At 47.1% G+C, this 25,766-nt stretch overlaps 1 protein-coding gene across 1 annotated transcript in view; it reads right to left on the minus strand.

The window, feature by feature from the left end:
* LOC135915105 (solute carrier family 13 member 2-like) overlaps positions 1-25,766 on the minus strand; it is a 151,021-nt gene that overhangs the window by 88,559 nt on the left and 36,696 nt on the right. The window contains exons 8-11 of the mRNA XM_065448100.2: positions 17,970-18,039; positions 10,614-10,739; positions 4,679-4,795; positions 4,259-4,339 (exon numbers count right to left, since the gene is read on the minus strand). Coding sequence (XP_065304172.2) covers positions 4,259-4,339; positions 4,679-4,795; positions 10,614-10,739; positions 17,970-18,039 — 394 coding nt within the window. The remainder of the gene's footprint in view (positions 1-4,258; positions 4,340-4,678; positions 4,796-10,613; positions 10,740-17,969; positions 18,040-25,766) is intronic.

Raw genomic sequence — 25,766 nt, forward strand, 5'->3', positions numbered from 1 at the left:
TGAGGAGTTCCCCACTGCCCACCAAATTATCCATTTGTTTTTTTCATTTCAATAACGTCCAATACCGAAGTGCTCTTTTTAGTAAGGATTTTCCATAAACATCATCAAGAAATTTGGAACTTAAATTTTCAAGCTTGGATTCAAGTTGCTCCACTCGTTTTGCGAGTTCCGCGTTTGAGGCCATTGCGTTCGGGACAACAGACCAAGGTTTAGGCGCCAGAAGAAAAAAGTTGCAGTAAATAATAAAACTAAACTGAATGGGTTCTTGCGCAGATAAATACGCTTCGCGTAATTCTGGCAGCAACTGCGGTGACACAGGCAATAGTATTAAGAGATAATGAGCTTATGACAAACCTGCAGATGCAAAGCAGCTTGTTTATTGCGTGTGCTTGCTGTCACAACCGCTGCCAGAATGAGCACCCGCTGTCGTCGTGGTTCCTTATGTACTCCTGGTGTATGCTAGGCGCAGGCGCACCAGTATCTCCGGTGGGCCAGGTAAGATGACTTGGCCGAAGTGCAGGCCCGGGTATGCTGACTTGTGTCTTGGTACGTCCTCCAGGACAGGGTTAAAACACGTGGTACTTGATTGCACGAAACCGGGAGTGCAGGAAACCAGAGGGGTGGCCGATGCTGCTATCCTGCAGATGCAAAGTAGCTTGGTTATTGCGCGTGCTTGCCGTCGCAACCGCTGCCAGAATGAGCACCCGCTGTCGTTGTGGTGCCTTATGTACTCCTGGTGTATGCTAGGCGCAGGCGCACCAGTATCTCCGGTGGGCCAGGTAAGATAACTTGGCTGAAGTGCAGGCCCGGGTATGCTGACTTGTGTCTTGGTACGTCCTCCAGGACAGGGTTAAAACACGTGGTACTTGATTGCACGAAACCGGGAGTGCAGGAAACCAGAGGGGTGGCCGATGCTGCTATCCTGCAGATGCAAAGTAGCTTGGTTATTGCGCGTGCTTGCCGTCGCAACCGCTGCCAGAATTATCCGTGACTCCCCTCAGAAGCATTGCAGACATTGCAGCGCTTCCCTTTCTACTAACGTGCGAGTCCAGAGGGGACGTACAATTAACCGTAGAGAGGAGGGAGGAGAAGAGGCAGTTACCGTACAAGGGGAGGGGGGATGAAGGTGACGTGAGAAGGCAAGGAAACCCTACTACTATACGACAGCGGTTGCGGGGAAACTGGATAAGCTTAAGTTCAAGCTACGGTATTCGTAAATTCCGTCGCCTATAGGTGGGCGCGCAAGGCGACTCAGTATGGCGTCCACAGAGAGTATAGGAACCCCCGAGGGCATGTGGGTCCTTCACTTCAGCTCATATTTGGCTTTGCGCTTCAAGATGGCTTTACCTTTTTCGCAATCACTGTCGCTAAGAGGCATCATGTGCCACATAGACGTCTCAGAAACGTGGATATCGTGCCTTATTAAAGGGGAAGAAGTCACGAACGCCAAGAACATTATTTGTTGCGACGTGAAGGCCTGCCGCGCATCGTCTGTCGCTGTGGAAGGGCTTCGCCTGCAGACGTCGCATGCCTGGCAGAAGCCGCACGAGCAGGAATTATGATCCAGAAGGTTCTATCAAGGAACGTTAGCTTGTCTTTTATCTTTTTCTTCGTGGGGATTGCGACGGTCCGCAAAGCCTGCCTTTCGCGCATTGCCGTTACGCTACAAAGAGTGATTTTACTGCGCTCCGATGTTTTCGAGTTCCTTTCACGGACTGAGTTGTTGTGAGAAGATATTCATATTCGATAATGAAAGGAAAGATGCTACTAAGGTCATCTCAAATGCGGCTTTTCAGACGTCTTTTTCGTACGTCGCTATGATGGCGCATGCAGATGTAAAGAAAGACATGCCGGTTGTTGTATTTTCGCTGGTACAGTTGTATTATCGTCCTCGTGACGAGGAGTGACGACAGAAGCTTGTTGCACTCATGTCGCAAATACGGTGCCTGTGTTTTATGTTCTACCGATCTTGTTTTCGGGCCACTGTAGCCGCAAAGTTTTATCGTGCGTTGGCGCACTGGGTACAGCTCAGAACGTAAACACATGTGTTTCTGGCAGAACAATAAAACGGTGACCACACTGCGGGTTGCTGCCGTTGAAACATAGCCACATATTATGCCCGCCGACGTAGATCTAAAGTAGTATTTCTCTAGAGCTGCGACAAAGTGCTACAAAAATGTCAGTTTTTATGTTAAATGCTCGTGTGTTCGCGATGCGCTGGCCATAAGTGCACAGCTCGAGCTTGGCCGACCGGAGGACCCCGGGATGCAGCGAGAACAAACACGTGCGTTTCGAAACGAGACACCGCGGCAATCACACACTGAGTTAATGCAGGTGAAACCTGAGCAAATGCTTCTCACGCTCGCCCACGTGCGGGATCGAAGCCATGCCGTTGTTCGCGCTGCTGCAATAGACTGTCGCAAGCTCTATTTCTTCTAACTAATGCATCGATTCTCCATAGAAAAACAAATGAAAGAATGTACACAAGCAAAGAACTTTCGTTTTCTTAACTATGTGGCTCCAGGAAAAGTCACTGCCAATGAAATGCGCACTGCACACTGTCATCGGTGGTGTGCCCGCCTTGCCAATTCGCAACTTGACACCTCATTCTTTCTTTGCCGCATTTTCGGGGAACCAATGGAGACTCATTTCACTTGCCACAAGTATGTTGGTGCTTTGCGGCACGCAGCACCTGCGATTGCTTTTGAGTTTCATCTTGCACAAACGATGTGTAAAAACAGATAATCAAGCCTACCGGCCGCCGCGATGAAAGCAAGCAAATGCGCCAGCACCGCGCCGCCTGCGGTTACTCCGATATTCGGAAAAATATCGCCGATGGCCACAGGGTGGCGCGACAGTCTACTGATCTTGCGAATAGTACGTTGCTGCTATTTCTGAAAAAGAAACACCATGTAAATATGCCAAGCGGACAAACTATGCAGGGCGTGCAGAAGCAGAGCCGCAATAATTGAAGTGCACCTCAGGGTCCAGGCGACACTACGGAAGCGGTCGACCGTCAAATCAACAGCTTTGCGGCTATGGCACTGCTAGAGGCCGTGGATTTGATCCCAACCGCTGCAGCCGCATTTCGACGGAGGTGAAATGGAAAACGCACGTGCACTTAGATTTCGGTGTCAAAATTAATCCGGAGTCGCCACTACGGCATGCCTCATGATCCGATTGGGGTTTTGGCACGTACAGCCCCGTAATCCAATTCAAGTTTAATACTTCTGCCAAAATTCCATGTGCGCTGTGGGGTACTGATTATGCTCCACCCTCTCAGAGGTTACGAAATATGGCGCCCAATAACGCCTCAAGCAAACACCTCTCCCTGCGTGTTTTGTGTACTACGCAGACAAACAGCAGTGGTGCTCCAAAGGTAACGTTTAATAATGACTCACCACTCTCGTGTTAGACTAAACGTTGGAGAAATTAAGCTTTACCGCGAACATCACCGTTAATTATTGTCAATGAAAGCATTCAGCCCGGAAAACTTCGCTTCCATCGATTCCCACAGTGCGTGGGACCTGCACAATTTCTTCTTTTTCTTTTTTCTATGATGGGCAGGGCCGCGAGTATGCGGCGTGTCCCCCACCACAGTTCACAGATTGGAGAGAGTTTCGGCATGATTCAGAGAGGTTTTCGTTAGCACTGCATTTCGCACAAGTCTGACGGCCTCGGCATTTCTGTGAACTATGGCTGAATCGCTGGCACTTAAAGCATCGCAGAGGATTTGCTACGTACGGTCTGACTCGGATCTTCACATACCCTGTCTCAATAGTGTCCGGTAGGTTGCTTGAGCCAAACGTAGGTATTAGGTGCTTGGTATTGACCTCTTTTGCGTTACGCCTCATTTTAATTCTTCTGACATTGGTCCCGTTCTGATCACACTAACTCTATAGAAGTTCGGCTTCAGACAATTCTATCAGATCAGCGTCGGAGACAACGCAATTCATGGTACGGTGTAAAGTGACTGGAGCACCCCCAACATATACAAGATTGGACAGTCTGTCATGTGTTTCTAGAGCTTGGCTGGGTTTTTAGCGAGTCAGAGTGAGAATTGTCGAGTCTGATTTGGTGAGTTTAGTATGAGCTCTATGTTGAAATACATTTGAAAGTCTGAATTAGTCCTTTCTTGAGTACATACGGATAGCTTAGACTACCAAACGGAAACTTGACATAAACATGAAAATGTGTGGATAGCGTTCTCTTGTTTGCACACTACGAACGAAGAAGCGGAGTGGCATGCGGTGCTCACTTGAGGTTTCTGTACCCATTCAGCTGTTTCCGCAGGGCCACCTTGATGGTTCGTTCGGCGTCCACCTTCAATGGGGCATCACTGCACGCAGCAGATATTTTTTTTGCATTGTATATGGTGGGCACGAGGTACACACGAAGACGTCCACAGACATCAGCAGCAAAGCGCCATAACAGGGTGAAATCGTACCGAAGCGGCTGGCCTGGCGGTTAAATTTGTTACGTTTGCTGTGCCAGCCCCCCCCCCCCCCTCTCCCCAATGCCACTGTGCTACATCCAGAGGGTAGTATGTGAATGGGGGTATAATCTGCGAAGCTCCACACAGAGTTGCAGATGCGTACATTGGATTCGCTCTTTACTGCATACGGAATGGTTTTGTGTACAATAATGGTTGCTACAAAGTCATTCAAAGCCAACTTACTAGTCATAAAGGGTTCCGGCACTGACGGTTTGCCACCATGTGATGGACGACACGACCATCATCGGTGCCAGCAGGCTCCACCAAGTACCGATGGTCACAGCGTCCTCGCCGTACCGGCTGGGCAGAGAGTCGATGAGACTGATTAGCCTATCGCCAGTGGAGCCGCTCATACGCAAAGTGAGGTGACCTAGTGGTGGTTCATTCGGCTGGTCGAGATTGAACACATTTGGCTGGCTCTTTGAGAGCGCCGCGCTCGAGCTTCGAGCGCTCGGAGGCGCTCTTGCCTTCGACCTGGGAATGCGGCCGACATCTGGCGGACTTCCGTCGCGTGGCTCCTGCAGCTTAGCTGGGTGCCTGATTGGGCGAGCTTGTGATTGGGCGAGATGGCGAAGCGTACAAGTGCAAATGTCAGACGTGAACGAGACAACTGGCAAGGATAAGTACGGACTAGCAACTAAGTTTTATCATCAATGCACCTAGTTTATCAATGCGGTTATCACAAATACTTGCCGTTTCTTTTATTGCTCCCGTCTTCACTAGTACTTCCTTTAATGTGTTCGCATTATTAGAGTACTTCACGGATAATTCCATCCGTCCGTCCATACACATACATACACACATACGCATACACATACAGACACATACACATATACATACACACACATACATACACATACACACATACACATATACATACACACACATACACATATACATATACTGTTATGATTCGGGGTTCAATCCCATCACTCGTGATACGTTGTCAAGATTGGAGTCGGGCATGAATTAGAAGGTAGCTGGCCAATGCCGTTATCCAGCTTATCCACGCTAAGGACGTTGATGAAGGGAAGGACTGCTTCTCATCGAGAACGAGGAATATGGGTTTATTTACAGTATTTATATCAGTCTAACATGACCGCTTGAGAAAGTACATCAGTCTAACATGATTGCTTGAGAGAGAGTGTCAGCCTAACATGACTGCTTAAGAAAGTGTCCTGAGCAGCCGCACAACAGCAGTTTATAAACACTCGGTCCTCCCCCGATAGCCAGGGGACGGAAAACTTTCGTCCAGTCATCGTAAACATGCCGCCTCTCCGCGGGACGGTTTACACACACACACGCACGCACGCACGCACACACACACACACACACACACACACACACACACACACACACACACACACACACACACACACACACACACACACAGGTGCACGGTCCGGAGCCGACGTCAGAGGGGCTTCGTAGAACTCGGAGCCGACCCGCGCAGTGCGCCCGGGTAGCACTGTCTTGTGTCTTGGTCGGCGCGTGGGAAGGGTTGTCCGACGACGTTCCCGCAGCAACTCCCCCACTCATAGCAGATCAGGTCCGCGTTGGGGAGTTCGGTAACAATAGTTGGCCCACCGAACTCATTCAGTCACAACGACGACGAGGATAGAGTGTAACGGTGGCGGTTTCAGCACGAAGCCTGCTTCGTCAAACGCATTCTAGCTGAAGCGACGGAGAGTGGAGGACGCGCGTATTGTTCCCGACACAAAGTCGACTTAGTCACGCCGTGGCTAGAGGTTGGCGGCGGCGCTCCAGGAAAGTTGCGGCCTACCTGAGTCACTGTTCAGACCGTGGTCGAATGAGTAGCGCAACGTGCGTACTTGTTTGTATCTAACCGTCTATCCGTTTTCCCGCCTACATGAGTCACTGGTTAGGTCATGGTCGAATGAGTGGCGCATCGGGCTGCTGTGCTGAGGGAACAAGGTTCGAAACCAACCGTCGGACCAACTTGGGTTACTGAGTACGCGACGATGTGTAAATATGTGCAAGTCTTCAACGAACCCCCTTCTCTTCGACGTAAGTCACTGCAGATGTGGATCTAGGTAGTTACCGCCACCTTAGGTACCGCTGGTGAAATAATATTTTGGACGCCAACCTGAAGCCCTGGTATGTGCTCCGTCTGTGCTGGTCTTCAATGAACCTCTTTGATGCCAACTTGAATCGCTGATTCTGTGCCAGTCGGTGTGTGCCACTCTTCAATGAAGGCCTTCGACGCCAATTTTAGTAGCTATGTGCCACTGGGAATGTGCCATTGTGCACTGACGAAGAAGATCTAACGCTCAACACAATTGAAACCACGCCAGAAGGGTTCTTCGAGGGCAGCAACCTGATGTTTTAACAAGCTGCGCCCAACTGCCCTTGGGGATGTGCTGCTTTTGAACGAACGCTTTTTTACGCGAACAATTTAGCGAGCTGCGCCACGAATGCGCTGGGTATGTGCCGTTGTTCAATGAACTGCTCGCAAACTTGGGCCACTGAGTATGCGCCACTGAGCATTCGCCAAGCGAGGAAACAATTCTCAGCGTTCGTCCGCACCAGCGCGCCGTGCATTTCGGAGGCTACGCGCAGGCTTCGCGGTGGCAGCTCGTCTAGATGACGCCTACTGCTCTTAAGGGGTGGGTCTGGCTAACATCTGTGGACATAAAGGCAACGATTTAGGTTTGAAATTTAGTGTTAGAAAATCAGGCGTTATGGTAAATCAATGATAACAGTGAACAGTGTTGGATACGGGACCTTTTCCTGAGCCTCCTTCGAGTTCACCAGACCACATCGAATCGCGCCACAGCTAATTAAGGAGCGCAGAACCACGTATACCACATTCCAGAGGCGCGGCACGTGCGCGCAAGTTGGCGGCCCCCACCTCGTACGCCGCATCTGGAGCTATTCACTGCTTGACTCTTCCCGAAAGTGAAGCGAGAGCCTCGCACTGTTCCAGGTAACGCGGGGCCAAGAGGCAAGACGGCTGTAATGCACCGTGAAGCCCTGGCAACAATCCCCCCTCCCCCCCCCCCGTTTGCCTTTGTCACCGTAGTTGCAGACCGCGAAGGCAAGACCGCAGAGAGAAGTAAGCACTCGGAAAATTGGGGACCAAGGAGCGACCCCTCCGCCGGGTGTGACACAATAGCACGGGCGCCTACCATTGGCGGAAAATTACGACACCTGAGCGGGCTCGCCGATTGGCCGAAAATGGCGTCACCTGAGCGGGCTCGCCGATTGGTCGAACGTGACGTGTCTTCGAGACGCCGAAGGGCTTAAAAGATACAGACCGGGAGCAGTAAAGAGCATTCCTTCATTCATCTCTTTCGAGCTTCTTGCCACGGGCCGCAGCGTCCGAGTTGCTGCCGGCCCGTAATGACTTTATGACTGTTAATATCTTTGTACTCTCACTGTAAATTATGTAAATAAACCTCCAGTTTTCATGCCGACGTCCTCCTCAACCTCGGCCAACTCCCGCACCCAACGGCAAGGTCCAAATATCTGGCAGACAGCAATTGGGATTGTCCTCCAGATCCTGCAACAGACAGTGGTGATACAGGGCCAGGAAATACCTCGGGCAACAGAATATAAATACCTGGGTATATGGATAAACGAAGGAAATAGATGTATAGAAACACAGGAAAAAACAATAACAGTGAAGGGAAAGAGAAATGCAGCCCTAATGAACCACAGAGCGCTATGGGGATGCAATATGTAAGAGGTGCTCCGAGGTATGTGGAAATGCGTAATGGTTCCAGGACTTACTCTTGGAGATGCGGTTGTTTGCTTTAAATGAGGGGTAGAATCAGGACTCGATGAGAACCAAAGGTCAGTGGGTCGCCTCGCACTGGGCGCTCACGGGAAGGCTAAAAATGAAGCTGTCCAGGGTGATATGGGCTGGACTAATTTTGAAGTGAGGGAAGCTCGCAGTAAAATTGAGCATGAAGAACGTCTGAGGAATATGGAAGAAAGTAAATGGGCTGGGAGAGTGTTGAGGTATCTGTACAGGAAAAAGAAAACATTGATTCACACTGGAGGAAAAGAAGTAGGAAGCTTACCAGCAAGTATGTGGCCTGTAGGTTGGTCAACACAGCAAGAAAGAACGTCAAGCAGAAAGTCAGAAAAGCTGAGATAACGTCATGTGTGGCGGCGATGGCAAAGTAACCTGCCATGAGTAACTACTTACGAGTAAAAAACGAAATCGGGAAAGAAACAATTTATGACAACTCAAAGGGAAGCTCATTACTTTTCGAAGCGAGATCAAGATGCCAAAGAATATTCACTTGCAAAGCGATATATGAGGAGGAAGAAGCAGCATGTGCTTGCTGCGGTAAGGCTAGGGAAATGAAGCATGTTTTATTAGAATGTGAAGATATCTTCCCAGCGGTCTATTTAGTCACCACTGGCCTCCTTGAAGCCCTTTGGTTCAGCGAGAGCAGTGGAAAAGTAAACATGTCCGCATTAGGGATTAGTAAGGGGCGATTGGAAGATTGGGGGAAAAAGTAGGGAAACGACAAAAAACGGATACATACAAAATTACAGTTCGCAATAGGGGATCAGAAAATTTGGTTGTGCGAGTTCATAGTGTTTCTCTTTTTTATTGTTTAACCTAGGTAGGACATTAGGCAGTATAATAGGAAGAACTTGGTGGCGCAACCCACCGCCCCGTTCCAAAGGGGACGCTCGCAACACCCATCCAAAGTGCGGCAGATGAATCCCGCTGCACTACAGGCCTCATACATAACTCGTTTCGACGGTGCCACACATTGTGTTACGGTATTGACTCAATGCTAACACATTACCGTCGACAGTCATCATGAGATGGGTTCGCAATTTTTTTTTCAGGAAGCTCCTTCGCTTCCTTGTATAAATTCGGCGCATTGATAATGAAACTTGGTAGTCCGTGCTTGCCCTTGCCACTTGTCTCGCCCACGTTTAACCTTCGCGCTGCACACTTACGATCCTGCAGCTTCCGTTGTTGGCGCAGTGTCTGCCGCGGCTGCCTGGGCGGTTCTTCGGCTCCAGAGCGCCTTGCTTGTTTAGAGCACAAGTGGCAGAGACCTGCTTCAAAGTCTTTCCTTTGCCGGCCTCCGATTGCTCTGGCGAGCGGCTGCACATTAGCGTCGCTGACGCTTTCTCTCGCTTCGGTCAAGAGTGGGCTTCGCCTCTGTGCAATCAGAGTCACAGCGAGGTAGAGACCAGCCGAGTGTGCCATTAGAAAATGCGGCCGAGTAGTGTGCTGAACGGCTCACTGCTTGAAATATTAATTACATAATGTGTGTGCAAGGGCAGAACCACAAAGAATACACAAAGATGTACGTAACAGGCACCGTGACGTGCACCTGTGACGTGTGTTACGCATGTGAAATGCACTCGTGTCTTTGTGGTTATGCCTTTTCGCTACATTATGTAATTAGGTAGGCACCAAATCGACCAACAACATACACTTCTGCTTCAAAATTAGGCCGGTCCAAGAGGAGGTGATGACGGAAGAACGTCCGATGCTAGATTGTTTTCCGCTTTGATTCTTCACATATTTATGCGTTGAGCAATCCGATTGAGTAGAGATTTCATGGAAAATATATTTCAGAATTTATACCATTGGCCTTCCAAAAAGTACCTTAAGGGTTTCTTGATCTGTTACAACTTATTGTAATCATCTACCACTGCTTTTGAGATATTACCGCGATTTCTTTGCGCTAAAGGAGAACAAGCGTGAAACTTGACTCGCAGATGCTCACACAACAGTGGCAACTCATGGAACAGCAGCACGAACTTTTAGAGATGCAGCCAATATTGAAATAATTATCGATGCCAAGTGTTCATATTGTATAATGATACTTTCACCAGCAGAAAAATAGAACATTCCATATTGCACGATCAAAAAGAAAGCTTATACACATTATAAGTGAATTTGGTGGCGAAGAGATGTTATGAATTCACTGCAAATGATTGCCAGTTTTCATAGAAACAGTCAGACTGTTTCGTCGAGAATTCTTTTCATAAACATTTATTTTGCTGTGTTAGTTTTCGCAATCGGGCAAGTACCATTTGGAATAGAAACTTGTTTCGCAAGAAGCGTACGATAGCAAGTGCGTAATTACACACACGCTGCTTATGCGGCACATACCCGTACCTGTGAAGGTACTCGACAAGGTACCGGTTGGCGTCGTTTGTGTACAGCGTGATGTAAGACACGATCACCGAGGCGTTCACCGCGCATAACAGCAGGTTTTGGAAGATGGTCACGTATCGCCTGCAATTGCAATAGCAAGCACATTTGTATTTTCGGAAATCTATAGCAATCGGAATCTGAAAAATAGTTATTCGTGAGTCATCCATCAACCGCCGACGACAGTCAAGGTACTAATACAGGACGGTAAGCTGGCCGTGTATGTGCGCATGATACAGGGTATCAGAAAGTCCGGCCACATCATAAAGCCTGTTCAGCATCTGCTTAATTCATTTGTAGCTATAACGACCAAAGGCAACCCAGAGCTCTTGACGGATGATGTGGAGGGCGTGTAGATTATATGGCTACCTCTCATTCTTTGACGTGTACCAAAAGCGTATAATTGCTTCCGATGCAGTGCTGAATTCAGTTCAACTCAATTTTATTTTTCTTACGTGAAAGAAAAGAGCATTCGCTAAAAGCTGTTATATTTGGTTGATTCGCGAGGAGAATGCTACATCGACGCGACTGCAACGGACCGCTAAGAGACAGTTGGGCGGCTGACTAGTTACTGCGTCATTGCTCGTCTAGAAGAGCACGTACGTGTGTGTTACACCGTGAATCAGGCAAGCACTGTGTTGTACACATCCGCCAGTACAAATTACAATATCAACCCCAGCTCACTGAGCGGCCGAGCAGCAAGCCACTATAAGGAGTAATTCGGTCGAAGCCTACCACACCAGAAAACACAGTCGAGGTTTTCACAGAGGCTAGTTGGTCGCATGGATCATGAAGATATGTAAAAAAACGCCGAGACCACAGACGACCAGAAAAGAAAAGCCTTTTCGGCTTCCCTAATGGGAGATGAAATGCCTTTCTTTTTCTTCTGTGGTTGGCGTCTTTTTACTTATTATCAGCACTAAGATGACCAAAGGCGGGGGCGTGATCCACTCTGACAGTCGCCCTGACGATATAGGCCATAAGCCCTCTCACTACTTCTTTGAATAAAATGTTGCCCGAGTTTCCTTATCCCCATACGATCTGGTTTTTCTGCTTGAGTACGCGTTTAACTGTCTGTATTTTCGTACCTGTACTTTTTTCTAAAGTTGCCCGAAAGCTTAATATTATACCGGGTGTTTCGCGTAACATGAACCATACCTATACTGGCCCGTTCACACTACACGAAATATCCGGCGAGCGAAGCGGATTCGGCCACTTTTGACACCGAGGAGGGCGGAAAGCGGCGCGGTGAAGGCAATCGGTCCAGGACCCATTTTTTCCGCTTTCCCGGCCGCCGGAAGTTGCGTTCTTGACGTTACAACCCGCCTAATCTCAACATGACAGCCAGCATGTTTGAGCGACCGGCCTTCTCTGTGGGAATGCTCATCGATACAATTAAGCAGCACCCCATACTGTACGACAAAAGGCACTTGAATTTCGAGGACATTGCCTACAAAGAGCAGCTGTGGGACAGGATCGGGAAAGAAATGGGAGTGAGCGGTAAGTACAACTGCTATTCACGCTTACTCGCGCCGATGCCGGAGCGATCCGGTGAGCTGTTTCGTACCGCCACATCTCGCATGCTACAGAGGCATTGTACGAGGGTTGGACGTCACTTTAACCCCCGAGGAGATTTTAGAAATGTTCTCGGTATCTGGCGTCATCGCCGTTTACCGGTGCAGTCGAGTGATTGATAATAAGGAGATACCAACAGAGTCAGTCATAGTTACATGTGCTGGAACAATGCGGCCAACAGAAATTAAGGTCTGGCCCCTAATTTACAAGGTAGAAGCTCTAGCTCCACGCATTCTGCAATGTAACAAGTGTTGGCGATTTGGCCACAGTGTCAGAGGCTGCAGATCTGCACCCCACTGCCGTGCGTGTGGAGACTGCCACAGTTTTAGTGATTGTTCCTCCAAAAAAGAGAAATGTCTCTGTGGTGGTGGTCATTCCGCCAACTACTCGAACTGTCCTGCAAGATCACAGGAAATGCAAATTGTAGATTAAATTGAAAGGAGACGTTGCTCACGCCGTGATGCTGTTGTTGAGGTCCAGGGGAAGTCTAAGGGATATGCAGGAGTGACAGCCCGCCAGCAAATGGTTGCAGACTCAGCCTTTTCCGATTCAATTGTGACAGTGGTCGAAAAGGCGCTGTCAAAAGCTATGGAACGACTAACATCAAACCTGTCGGAAACTCTAGCTCAAGTGTCGACATCGCAAATGATTCAGCTTTTCACTCCTTTAGCGAGTTCTAATGCTAGCTCGCAGATTATTACACAGACCCTAACATCGAATGCTGAACAACTAATGGATCCCTCATTAGTTATTGTACAAGACGCAGACAATGCGAGGCCATCAACTTCAACTCAGCAGACCGACAACGGATGCTTCTCTGGATCAGTGTCGGAAAACAACCAGGATGTAGAAATGGACCTCCCGACTCTTAAACGCAGAAGATCACCTAACGATAGCTCATCGATCTCTGTCCCGCACGCAAAAACCAAAAAGTTTGTGAAGGATGGTCTTTCCAAGTCAAATTCTAATCCTCACTCTTCCAGCAATCAAAACCAACAAAGTACGGTAAAGACAGTCTTTCGAAGAAAGATTTTTTAAAAGACAGTATTTTAGAGCAAGCCGTTTCTAAAGGAGGCATTAATTCATCATAGATTACTTAAAGGTATTACAGTGGAACTGCCGTTACATTATTTCTGCAGCTACTGATTAATTATATTTTTGCTCACAACTTTCTCCCGACATTATCCTTTTGCAGGAAACTTGACTCTCCAATGGGCAAGATTTTCATATACAAAATTATCGGTTATTTCGATTGGACCGTCCATCGAGAGGCGGAGTACTTGTTTCTTTGATAGCAACTAAAATATGCCACAAAGTAAAAATTTCCTACCAGTATATGTCTACGGAGTGTGAGATACTAGCAATAGATGTCACTATTCCTGGTTGTTCCCAATTTTCCTTAGTTAATACATATTTTCCCACAGGTGTGCATGATACTCGTTTCCTCGATACCGTTGTCAACTATTGTAGGAAAGAAATTGTGATAGCCGGAGACTTTAATTCGCATCATGTATCTTGGGGTTTCAAAACGGACTCATGTGGAAAGCGATTATCCGACTGGGCAATTAATCAAAATTTTTGTTGCTGAAACACGAAGTCAGCTACCTTTATTCAGGGTCTTTCTAAATCGGCATTGGCTCTAACATTTGCCAGTTCAGGAATTTCCGTAACTTCCTGGTCTACTGTCGACTCAGCTTCAAATAGTGACCATCTACCCATTAGGTTTGACATTGTCTGCCCTGTTAATCCCCTGGAGTCTCCGACGCGTACTTTTGTCAATTACCAGAAATTTCAGAGTATCTTGAAAACGGTACTCAGTTCCCAGAAAACGCTACCGAATGACATCAAAGCCATGAGGCTTTGCGCAGTAGTGAAAAGTTCCTTTAAAAAGTCACAATTTAATGTTAAGATAAACAAAAATGCTACCTCTCCTTGGTGGAATTCGGATTACACGCGGGAATATAGAAGACGAAAAGCCGCGTGGAAGAAATTACTTTACAATCAGTGCCCGGGTAACAGGAGTGATTATAAATTCGCAGCTGCTGCGTTCAAGAGAACAGTTTCGAATGTCAAAAACGAGTATGACGTAAAACATCGTGAATTCCTCTCTAAGCCCAGCAACAAAAAAGCTCTGTTCAGATTCCTTCGATATAGAAAATTCATGCCAACACCAGCGAGTACTGAATCAATAATACTTTCTCCACGCGAGTTGTCTGCCTCCTTAGAATTCATAGGAAAGGGCTTAGCGCAACGCTTAACATCACGTTTGCCGATTGGGCCACTAAGACCTCCCATCGCTGATGACTTCGTGGAAGTCACAGTGTCAGAGCTCTCTAATGTCCTTAGATCACTGCCTGCCTCAGCTCCAGGTCCTGACGGCATTTCCAATGCCATGCTAAAAATGTTGTTTGAAATGTCTTCTGATGACATTCTCAACGCAGTTAATTATTCTCTAAAAAATGCTTGGATTCCACCAGAAGGGAGGACAGGCAAAGTAATTCCGCTGCTTAAAAAACAAGGAGCTGGCTACAACCTTGACAACATTAGGCCTATCTCTCTTACGTCAAATATGGTAAAACTAATTGAAAGAGTTTTATATGATCGTATGATGGATCATATATCTGAAAATTCGTTGCTGAGCCCAAGTCAAATAGGTTTCCGGCCCGGTCAGTCCATTTGGCGTGCGCAATGTCCATTTGGAAAGCCGCATCCAACTTGCTCAGCATAGAAAAGAAGTTAGCGCTTTAGTGACACCTGACATAGCGAAAGCTTATGACAGCGTTGAGTACTCTCTACTGCTGGACACATTACAGCCCTACAATTTTCCTAAATATATAACGGCATGGATTTTTGAATTTCTAAGAAACAGAAAATTTCATTGTTTTCAAAACGGATTTTCTTCAAGAATGTTCGATCAGACAAGATGGGAACCCCAGGGGGCTGTTCTGTCTCCTATACTATTTAACCTGTTGACGAGTTCAGTACCACTGCACCAGGGTGTGAATCTGTATGTCTATGCAGATGACATTGCATTTTTCGCGACAGCTAGAGAAATCAATTCCCTTCACCTGTCTTTGCAAACGTACCTCTGTACTCTACAGACGTGGCTTCACAACCTGCACCTGTCACTAAACGTAAACAAAAGCGCAGTCCTTGTTTTTCCGCTTTCCAGGCCGTTACAGTTATCATTATTATATGAACAGAGAACCATTCCTCAGGTAGAGTCGCTTAAATACTTGGGTATCACATATGACGGAGAACTGAACTGGCGTTCTCACATAGAAAATATTGGAACGAAGGCGACACGAGCCGTAGGTTTACTACGTAGAATCAGTAACCGACGCTCTGGTATGCGAAGTGCCACATTAATTATGATTTATCGTATGTATGTACGACAGATTCTAGAATTTGGTTGTGTTTTGTTCTCCGGAAGTGCAAAATATCAATTAAGGCCCCTTGTTCTGTTAGAAAGAGAAGCTCTTCGACTATGTTTAGGTCTTCCTAAATTCGTTGCTAATAATGTATTATACCAGGAAGCGCGCCTACCTACTCTTCACACATGATTCCGCATGCTTACGGTTCAAACCTACTTAAGAGCTTATGATTCTTCGCTACGACGTGGACAATATGCATTTATTAGTGAACCAGGTCCATTTTTCGAGACCACGTGGTCACGGTTCCATACCCCGCAAGTTGTATTTGTGCAAGCGCAATTAGCAACTTTATATGTTCGCCTTAGAGTAATAATTCCGCTCCATAGGTCTCCGGGGTCATTGAAAATTGAATTTGCAGACATTTTTCCACACAATGCGAAATTTCTGCCCACAACATATTTGAATGACCGTTTACAAGACTATTTGGCCCGTTTCAAAATAAACGTCATTGCGAACGATGCTTCGTGTGAAGAGAAGGCAGGTGTGGGTATCTACTCACCATCCCTCAATAAGTCTTTTTCACTTCGCCTACCAGATTACACATCAGTTTTTCATGCCGAACTTCTGGCAATAGTACTTGCCTTGCGGAAATTACCCGTTCATATTACAAGAGTTATTATCGTCACAGATTCTCTATCTGTATGCAGCGCACTTACTGCGTCTACAAAGTCGCCAACCGGATACATGTTTTATTCATTAGCTCCACCTCACCTAAGTTTAGTGCATATAGTATGGGTCCCCGGCCACCGAGACATTCATATTAATGAAAAAGCCAATTCCTTATCAAGAGCTTCTTTAGCAGGTCCTGTGCTATTTGTGCTGCCGGCAACTGCGCACATTACTGCAGCCAGATATCGGAAATTTTTTTTGAGCGAGGACAAAAAAGTTATGTCATTAGCAAAATCTTCAGATTTCATACACTTAAATTATTCTTGGAACCGGCAATGGTGTCCTAACCGGAAATTTGAAGATTCATTAACTAGGCTGCGCTGCCGTATTCCAACACTTAACTTTTACTTGCACAGATGTGGTCTGGCGGTATCCCCTCTATGCTACCTCTGTAATGAACCAGAAACTATAGACCATTTTTTATTATCATGCCGGCGGTTTTCTAATCATCGAAAACTATGTCTGGAAATTCCACTTGAAAATTTAGGATTACCTTTAAGCAGCACTGTTATACTCTCCCTTGGAGCAACAGTTTTGGGATATAGCCACAGGAACGTTTGCCTAGAAATTTATGATTTTTTATGTGGCACAAAAAGAATGCCTTGTTAATAGTTTTTAGTTTGAAGAATTGATTTATTTCTACTGCAGTTTAGAAAATTCAAAAAGTAAAACCGCAAATTCACAGTTCAAATCTTACTATTACTATTCATAATTTAACTTACTCAAGTTTAAGTATATCCTTTTACTTTTTTAACATTCCCATCAACGCAAGGCTTACTATAGTATTGATCAATACTTCATCTCATGTATTCATAGTTTATTTTACATCTTGGATTATTTGTTTTCCTTTCTTTTTTCTAGGTATTTATTTATTACCCATTTATTTTATTTTATGTATTGAGTCATACTACCACCCGATTCGTGGCCTATCCCCCTCAGTGGGTTTGTGCCATTACCCGAGGCTTCTTCATCATCATCATCACCACCACCACCACCACCACTACCACCACCACCACCACCACACCATCATCATCATCATCGTCATCACGTTGCCTGCGAGATGCCTGTGCGTTCTTCACTTGCGGCAATAAGCACAGCTATCGGAAGGAGTGGTCGAACATGGGGATCGTATAGATCAACAGACATGTGTGTTCGTTTTACATTGTTTAGCTGATAAGCACAAGACCGAACAAGGTCGAGTTAGAATGAACTGTATATTTCAGGTTGAGCAGCGCGAAGGAAAAAGTACCACAGATAAGCGTTTCCTCACGTCCTTTTCTTGTTCGCGCTGTTCAATCTCATTTCTAAATATGAACCAACTAGCCTTCATCAAGATTTTACTAATGTATATTTCAACACATGAATAACGCTCGACTATGTGTATAGAGAGCTTTAGCGGCAGCTCGATGCGCGGCCAGCAACAGCACTTGGCGTCGATAAGGTTTCTTCTGCGCACGCGCCGTCATCAACATGAAGCGTTTATAATCCATTGGAAACGTGCGTGGGACCATAATGAACTAGTTTGTTAACCACATCTGCATGCAAGGGGTCAAAAACTCGAACAACCAGCAAGTACTGTTCGTTGTTCTTGCTTTTCGGAACATTGCCTAGCGCAAAAAGAGCAAGGTGGGCCTACCTGGTCTCCCAGAACATGACATCTCGGACAATGCCTTGGGCGAACAGTGACGCAATCGGCACTCGCAGTACTGCAGGTAGTGAAGGAGGAGAAACATAGCTATTTGCAGCGCGTTAAATACTGTACTCGACATAGGCACCAACTTATGTTTCGCAATATTCTCTGGAACCCTTAGCATCAAATAGATGAGCAAAACGTGAACAAGGTGAATGCAGGAGCCAACGTTTCAACAAGTGGACTTGTCTTCTTCAAGGTGACGTATGCTTTCCTCGCCACAGTATATATAGGTGGGGTTCTTCTAAAGGGGAGAGGGTGTGAGGCGGGAGGATGCGAAAACGAGGGAAAATGTGTTATCGTGTCGAACTGAGAGTAAAGGAACGCTGTGTACAAGATCAAAGCCAGGGCACAACACCTCCCCCCGCCCCTCCCCCCGGTCTGTCAACGCACGCGCGTTAGCCGGCGTGTCAAGGGCGTCTGACACGCCGGCTGACAAAAAACAAAACAAAACAACACAAAAAAAGAAAGGAAAGGAAAGGAAAAAAAGAAAAAGGGGGGGATACGCAAAGAAATCAAACTAAGTGGTGTTGCCTATAGCTTGAAGTTTAGCATAGCAAACAGATTCTAAAGCTCCCTTTGAAGCGTTTATGCCTATTGGTTGCAATGTCTTGAACTTATGGATAAGGTATGATTCTCTGTATTTTCTTTCTCGTTCAGAACGGAAATTTGACTGTAAGATGTAGAGTTTAAGTTCATCAAAGTTATGACCTGGTTGGTTGAAATGCTCGGCGACGGCTTTGGGAAGCTTTTTAGCTGTGTCCGCGCGATGTCTGTTTAATCTGATGTTCATTGATTGTCCTGTTTCACCGATTTATAGTTTCTTACAGAAGAAACATTCAAGCATATAAATCACATCCAAACTTGTACAAGTGAAGCAAGATTTGACTTCATGCGTATAACAATTTGCGGTGCTTTTAATTTTAATGTCACTTTGAAGGTGCCTGCAGGTTTTGCACCTAGGGCGACAACATGCTTTTTTTACGGGGGAATGCTGTTGGCTGACTTTTGCGTGCACTAACATGTCTTTAAAGTTCTTGTTTCGGCGATAGGTAACCCTGGGTACATCCGGGAACGCTTTTCGCAGACGCTCGTTACTTGATAGTATTGGGTGGTATTTTCTTAGGATGTTGTTTATGTTTGGGAGTGCATTAGAATATGTTGTTATAAAGGCCGGCGGTCTGTCAGATTCTAATGTGGGCTGTCTCTTCGCCAATTCCGACTGTCTCTTTAGAAGAACCCCACCTATACATACTGTGGCGAGGAAAGCATACGTCGTCTTGAAGAAGACAAGTCCACTTGTCGAAACGTTAGCTCCTGCATTCACCTTGTTCACCTTTTGCTCATCTCCCGCATTCCCCATCTTTTCTTAGCACCAAATAAAATTTCACTCGCAGAGTAAAACCTGTCGGTGGAAAATCTGTGAGATTGGGATTTTATTCCATAAGATTTGAGAGCTGGCGAAATGCACCAAAGTCGGAGTACAGGTGCACAAGGACTATCAGGGACCAGTCATGGCGCAGGCTACGAGCATAGACCCTAAATGTGCGCTCGTCAGCTTTCAGGTTGCAGAACACTGCAAATGTGCACAGCGGTGTCTCCATAAAATTTATTCATACGTTGTAATCACCATCATCATCATCATCATCATCATCAGCCTGGTTACGCCCACTGCAGGGCAAAGGCCTCTCCCATACTTCTCCAACTACCTCGGTCATGTACTAATTGTGGCCATGCCGTCCCTGCGAACTTCTTAATCTCATCCGCCCACCTAACTTTCTGCCGCCCCCTGCTACGCTTCCCTTCCCTTGGAATCCAGTCCGTAACCCTTAATGACCATCGGTTATCTTCCCTCCTCACAACATGTCCTGCCCATGCCCATTTCTTTTTCTTGATTTCAACTAAGATGTCATTAACTCGCGTTTGTTCCCTCACCCAATCTGCTCTTTTCTTATCCCTTAACGTTACACCTATCATTCTTCTTTCCATAGCTCGTTGCGTCGTCCTTAATTTGAGTAGAACCCTTTTCGTAAGCGTCCAGGTTTCTGCCTCATAGGTGAGTACTGGTAAGACACAGCAATTATACACTTTTCTCTTGAGGGATAATGGCAACCTGCTGTTCATGATCTGAGAATGCCTGCCAAACGCACCCTAGCCCATTCTTATCCTTCCGATTATTTCCGTCTCATGATCCGGATCCGCCGTCACTACCTGCCCTAAGTAGTTGTATTCCCTTACCACTTCCAGTGCCTCGCTACCTATTGTAAATTGCTGTTCTCTTCCGAGACTGTTAAACATTACTTTAGTTTTCTGCAGGTTAATTTTTAGACCCACTCTTCTGCTTTGCCTCTCCAGGTCAGTGAGCATGCATTGCAATTAGTCTCCTGAGTTACTAAGCAAGGCAATATCATCAGCGAATCGCAAGTTACTAAGGTATTCTCCATTAACTTTTATCCCCAATTCTTCTCAATCGAGGTTTCTGAATACCTCCTGTAAACAGGCTGTGAATAGCATTGGAGAGATCGTATCTCCCTGCCTGACGCCTTTCTTTATTGGGATTTTGCTGCTTTCTTTATGGAGGACTACGGTGGCTGTGGAGCCGCTATATATATCCTTCAGTATTCTTACATACGGCTCGTCTACACCCTGATTCCACAATGCCTCCATGACTGCTGAGGTTTCGACAGAATCAAACGCTTTCTCGTAATCAATGAAAGCTCTATATAAGGGTTGGTTATATTCCGCACATTTCTCTATCACCTGATTGATAGTGTGAATATGGTCCATGGTTGAGTAGCCTTTACGGAATCCTGCCTGGTCCTTTGGTTGACAGAAGTCTAAGGTGTTCCTGATTCTATTTGCGATTACCTTAGTAAATACTTTGTAGGGAACGGACAGTAAGCTGATCGGTCTATAATTTTCCAAGTCTTTGGCATCCCCTTTCTTATGGATTAGGATTATGTTAACGTTCTTCCAAGATTCCGGTACGCTCGAGGTCATGAGGCATTGCGTATACAGGGTGGCCAGTTTCTCTAGAACAACCTGCCCACCATGCTTCAACAAATCTGCTGTTACCTTAATCTGCTGTTACCTACTGTCCTGTGTTGATTACGTTGTAATCAACACAGGACCAATTTCATGTTCCTCTTTGTGATGTGTAATACGTGTTGGAGGGTTCTGTAGATAAAAGTCAAATCTTATGCAAGTAAAGTAGGAAATAGGTGATAACTGCGTTCGAAAAACTTTTGCTGTACAACTTGAATTCCAAGGACTTACGCGTTCTGTAAGACCAAGCTGTCATTTCCCAAAAGTTGACGGAACTTCGGAACACAGACGTCATACAATATGACTTGACACTATAATGACAATGTAGTCATTTCTTGACGGGAGCGTGACAACGTTTGATATGCGTTTTCACTAAGGATACATTAGGTTTTAGCAATGAAATCAGGCAATTAAAATTTACCTAGTTCCGCTGTCTTGAAATAGTGACATTTATTCTTAATTCTCAGTTCATGAAAGAACTCGGCTGACACCTCTCTGAATATATCGTTTTTGCACCACGCACGAGGATTATTCTCGCTAAAGTGCAAAATTTCTCATGAGCAGCTTATAGAAAAAGAAAGACATTAATCAGCATGAATGAGGCTCTGTTTAAAAAATTTAGAGTTGAAAGTTGGGCTGATTGGTTCTGCGCCAAGTGCGTTATGAGGTTTTCCTGCGATAAAAACACTAGGAAAGGAAGCAGGTGGACAGGAAAACATTTCCAAATCAAAGTCGAGTGGGGGCATAGCTAGCCACCTTAGTCTACCCATTGACTATATTACAATATCAACATCAGTGTGAAGTAATAAATCGATTTCGTTTTTCGTTTCAGAACTTGATCTTTTCAATGAGAACTTTGATTACAGCAGTTACAATACACTACCCGTTGTTTAATATAGCGGAATTGATCAATGTTAGTCGCTTTATTGGTGCGAATTATAAATTCTGCCCTGTATTCTTTCTCCTCCTCTTCCTACTCCTCCTAAAGGCTAAAGTCGAGCGTTGCTTTTATGCTATTGGAGATTATCTTGGTGAATATTGACACAATGATGTGGGGATCCCGCATCGCGGGACGGCGCGCGCAAAGGCCGGCGCCATGAAAGACGACGAAGCGCGTGAGCTGCACGTTCTTCTCCTGGCCCGCCATTAAACAGAAGCGTCTATTTTTTAAGGCTCCGTCATCAATCTACGCTACATTTTTCTGGTGGAGGTGCGGGGTACATGCTACCACTCCCAGATCAAACACCGCCTACAAGCCCAGTACGAAGTCCGGTTGAGCTGACTCCAGTTCACGTACGGACAAGCCGTCGACTTCAAGGACTGCCACCTGAGCACGAGCCTCTACCCAACCGAGTCATAAGGATGAGTATCTCAGTTCCGTCTTCTTCCTCAACCGCACCGACCGAGGTCGGTGCGGTTGAGGAAGAAGACGGAACACCTTCGAAGAGGACTGGAATGTTGAGGACTGGCTCGATCACTTTGAGCGTGTCGCAGAATTCAACGGCTGGACTCCAGAGTGCAGGCTACGCAACGCCTACTGTGCCCTCGAGGACTATGCGTGGACATGGTTCTCAAACCATGATGTGGTTCACGGTTCTCAAACCTAGAACCGTGAACCGTGAACCGTGAAGCTGCCGTGGGAATTCGTTCCATGTCGATAGGACCTATCGACATGGAACAAATTCCGACGGCAGCTAATGAACACATACGCCAGCCTCGATCGCAGGGAGTGAGCTGAATCTGCAATTCAGGCGAGAGTGCAGCGGCCGAACGAATGCTTCACAATGTTTGTGGAAGATATGTGCCGACTTTCCCGACGCGCGGATCCATCCATGCCGGAAGAAAAGAAGCTAAGGAACTAGATGCACGGCGTCAAGCAAGAGTTATTCGGCGGACTAATACGCAACCCACCAAAGACTGTTGCAGAGTTTCTCGCGGAAGTCATATCCATGGAAAAGGCACTGCAGCAGCGAACAAGGCAGTACAACCGCGACGTGTCGGCCCTATCGCGTGACCCTCTCGCTATACCCTTGGACAATACCGACGCCTTGCGGCAGCTCATTAGGCTTGTTGTCCGAGAAGAGCTTCAAAAGCTTCAGGGGGCTGCAGTATCGGTACCGCGACTCGCTCTGGCTGAGGTCGTCCGGGAGGAAATCGGGCAGGCAGTACAAGTCCCGAAGCGAAGCGAGACACCACAGCACGAGATACGGCAGCCACAGCCTCGCATTTCGTATGCGGCAGCTGCGAGAAGTTCGTTGACCCCGACCCCGACTGGTGTGCGCACCGTTGAACAAGCAACTGGTGACTTGAGGACTCGCCGCACGCCATTCATGTCTGAAACAGGACGACCCCGCAAGAGCGACGTATGGCGCACTGCAAACTGGAGGCCTTTGTGCTTTCACTGTTGTGAAGCTGATCACCTCTACAGGGCGTGTCCTTACCGGCGCGCTGGGCTACCTGGATTTTCACTGAATGCGCCATGCCCACGCAATGGTGAATGCCCCCCGGAGGTTGAAGCCTATCTCGCGGACGTCAGAACCTCGTTTGCCCCACGATTCCGTGTCCCCCGGTCACCGTCACCCGCCCGAAACAAGTCTTCCAGCCCCATCTCCACGCCGAGCGCAACAAGGCGTCGCTCACCTAGCCCTGCCTCCCGGGAGAACTGAGTCCAACGACCTGCGGAGGTGAGGTTGCTGACGTTGCGAACGCTGTAGATCCTCCTTTAAGACAAAAGCGGGATGACGTAATTGAGACGCAGAGGAAGCAGTGTAGTTCGGTGTCAGTATCTTGCGACGTACCGGCTACCATAGATGACCACGAAGTCACGGCGTTAATCGACACGGGTGTGGACACGTCTATTGTGAGCTGGAATCCCGCGCGTACTCTGAACAAAGTTTCGACGCAATGGACCCGGACTCGGATTCGTACTGCAGGAGCGCACCTCAAAACTCCAATGGGCCGGTGCATGGCACGAGTCAACATTCGGGGCTTCACGTACATCGGCTACTTCGTCATTGTTCCTGAATGCTCGAAGGACCTTATACACGGCATGGATTTCCTTCAGGCGAACGGTGCCATCATCGACTTACAAGAGTCTAGAGTCAGCTTCGCTACTACGAAAGCCATAGCGAACAACAAAGGCAGTGACCGTGACATCGCGCTTCGCATAGCTGACGATCACGTCACGTTACCACCCAAGAGCAGCGTACTTACCCTTGTCCAATGCGACATGGAGGACGACGCCGAAGGAATTACGGAGGCAAACATCCCTCTGCTTCTTGAGCGCCACATTTGCATAGCCAGAGGGCTTCTTCAGGTGCGCAACAAATGTTCAGTCGTCTTGCTAACAAACTTTAGCAAAGAATATCGGCATGTACCACGAGGAACGACAATCGCATTTCTTCGCGAAATCATCGATGTTACTGAAATTGCCACATTGGAAATTGCATCGTCTCAGCAATCTGGATTACTCAGCCTAAAAGAACGGATTCACGTTAACACTGCTCTGCCAGACCATCAGAAAGACCGTCTACTGAGTCTCGTGAATGAATTTGTGGACTGTTTTTCAACGTATGGCGCACGTTTTCAAGTATGGCGCACGTCCATCACAAAGCGCCGCATTGTAACGAACGAGTCCGCACGTCCTGTTCGTCAGCATTCTTACAGAGTGCCTCCAGTGGAAAGGGAAGCGATCAAGCATAAAGGAAAGAGATGCTCCAAGACGACGTGATCCAGCCGTCCACAAGCCCGTGGGCCTCCCCTGTAGTGTTAGCCAGAAAGAAAGACAACACACTACGCTTCTGTGTAGATTATAGAAAGTTGAACCGTGTCACCAAGCGCGATATTTAAAGCGCGATGTTTATCCATTGCCACGCATCGACGACGCATTGGATCGTCTGCAACATGCCAATTTCTTTTCTTCGTTGGATCTCAAATCAGGGTATTGGCAAATCGAAGTCGATGAACAGGATCGTTTGTGACACCTGACGGGCTTTATGAGTTCAAGGTTCTCCCCTTCGGTCTCCGTTCAGCACCTGCCACCTTTCAGCGGATGATGCATACCGTGCTTGCTGAACTCAAATGGCAAACCTGCCTCGTATACTTGGACGACGTCGTCGTGTTCTCGAGCATGTTTGACGAACATCTCGCACCACTCGAGAGTGTCTTCGCGGGGATCCGTACTGCTGGCTTCACCATCAAGCCTGAAAAATGCTACTTCGGGTTCCAAGAGCTCAAATTTCTCGGCCATGTCATTGGTCCTAAAGGCGTCCGACCAGACCACAACAAATTAGCTGCCGTAGAGGAGTTTTCGCCCCACACAGACAAGAAGGCTGTCCAACGCTTCCGTGGTTTGTGCGCATATTATAGGCGCTTCGTCGAGGAATTCTCGAGAATTGCTGAGCGTCTGACACGGCTCACACATGACGATGTGCCTTTCATTTGGTCGGACGAGCAGCAGCAGTCGTTCAATGAATTGCGCAAGCGCTTGCAAGCGGCTACAATACTTGCTCATTTCGACGAAGACGCTGACACTGAAATTCATACCGACGCCAGCAATACGGGTCTCGGCGCAGTTCTTGTGCAGTGGCAAGCTGGTGCGGAACGCCCCATTGCTTATGCAAGCCGTAGTCTCACCATGGCTGAGAAAAACTACCCAACTGCCGAAAAAGAATACTTAGCGGTTGTGTGGGCAATTGG

The sequence above is a fragment of the Dermacentor albipictus genome, chromosome 4 (genome assembly GCF_038994185.2).
Source record: "Dermacentor albipictus isolate Rhodes 1998 colony chromosome 4, USDA_Dalb.pri_finalv2, whole genome shotgun sequence".
NCBI lineage: Eukaryota > Metazoa > Arthropoda > Arachnida > Ixodida > Ixodidae > Dermacentor > Dermacentor albipictus.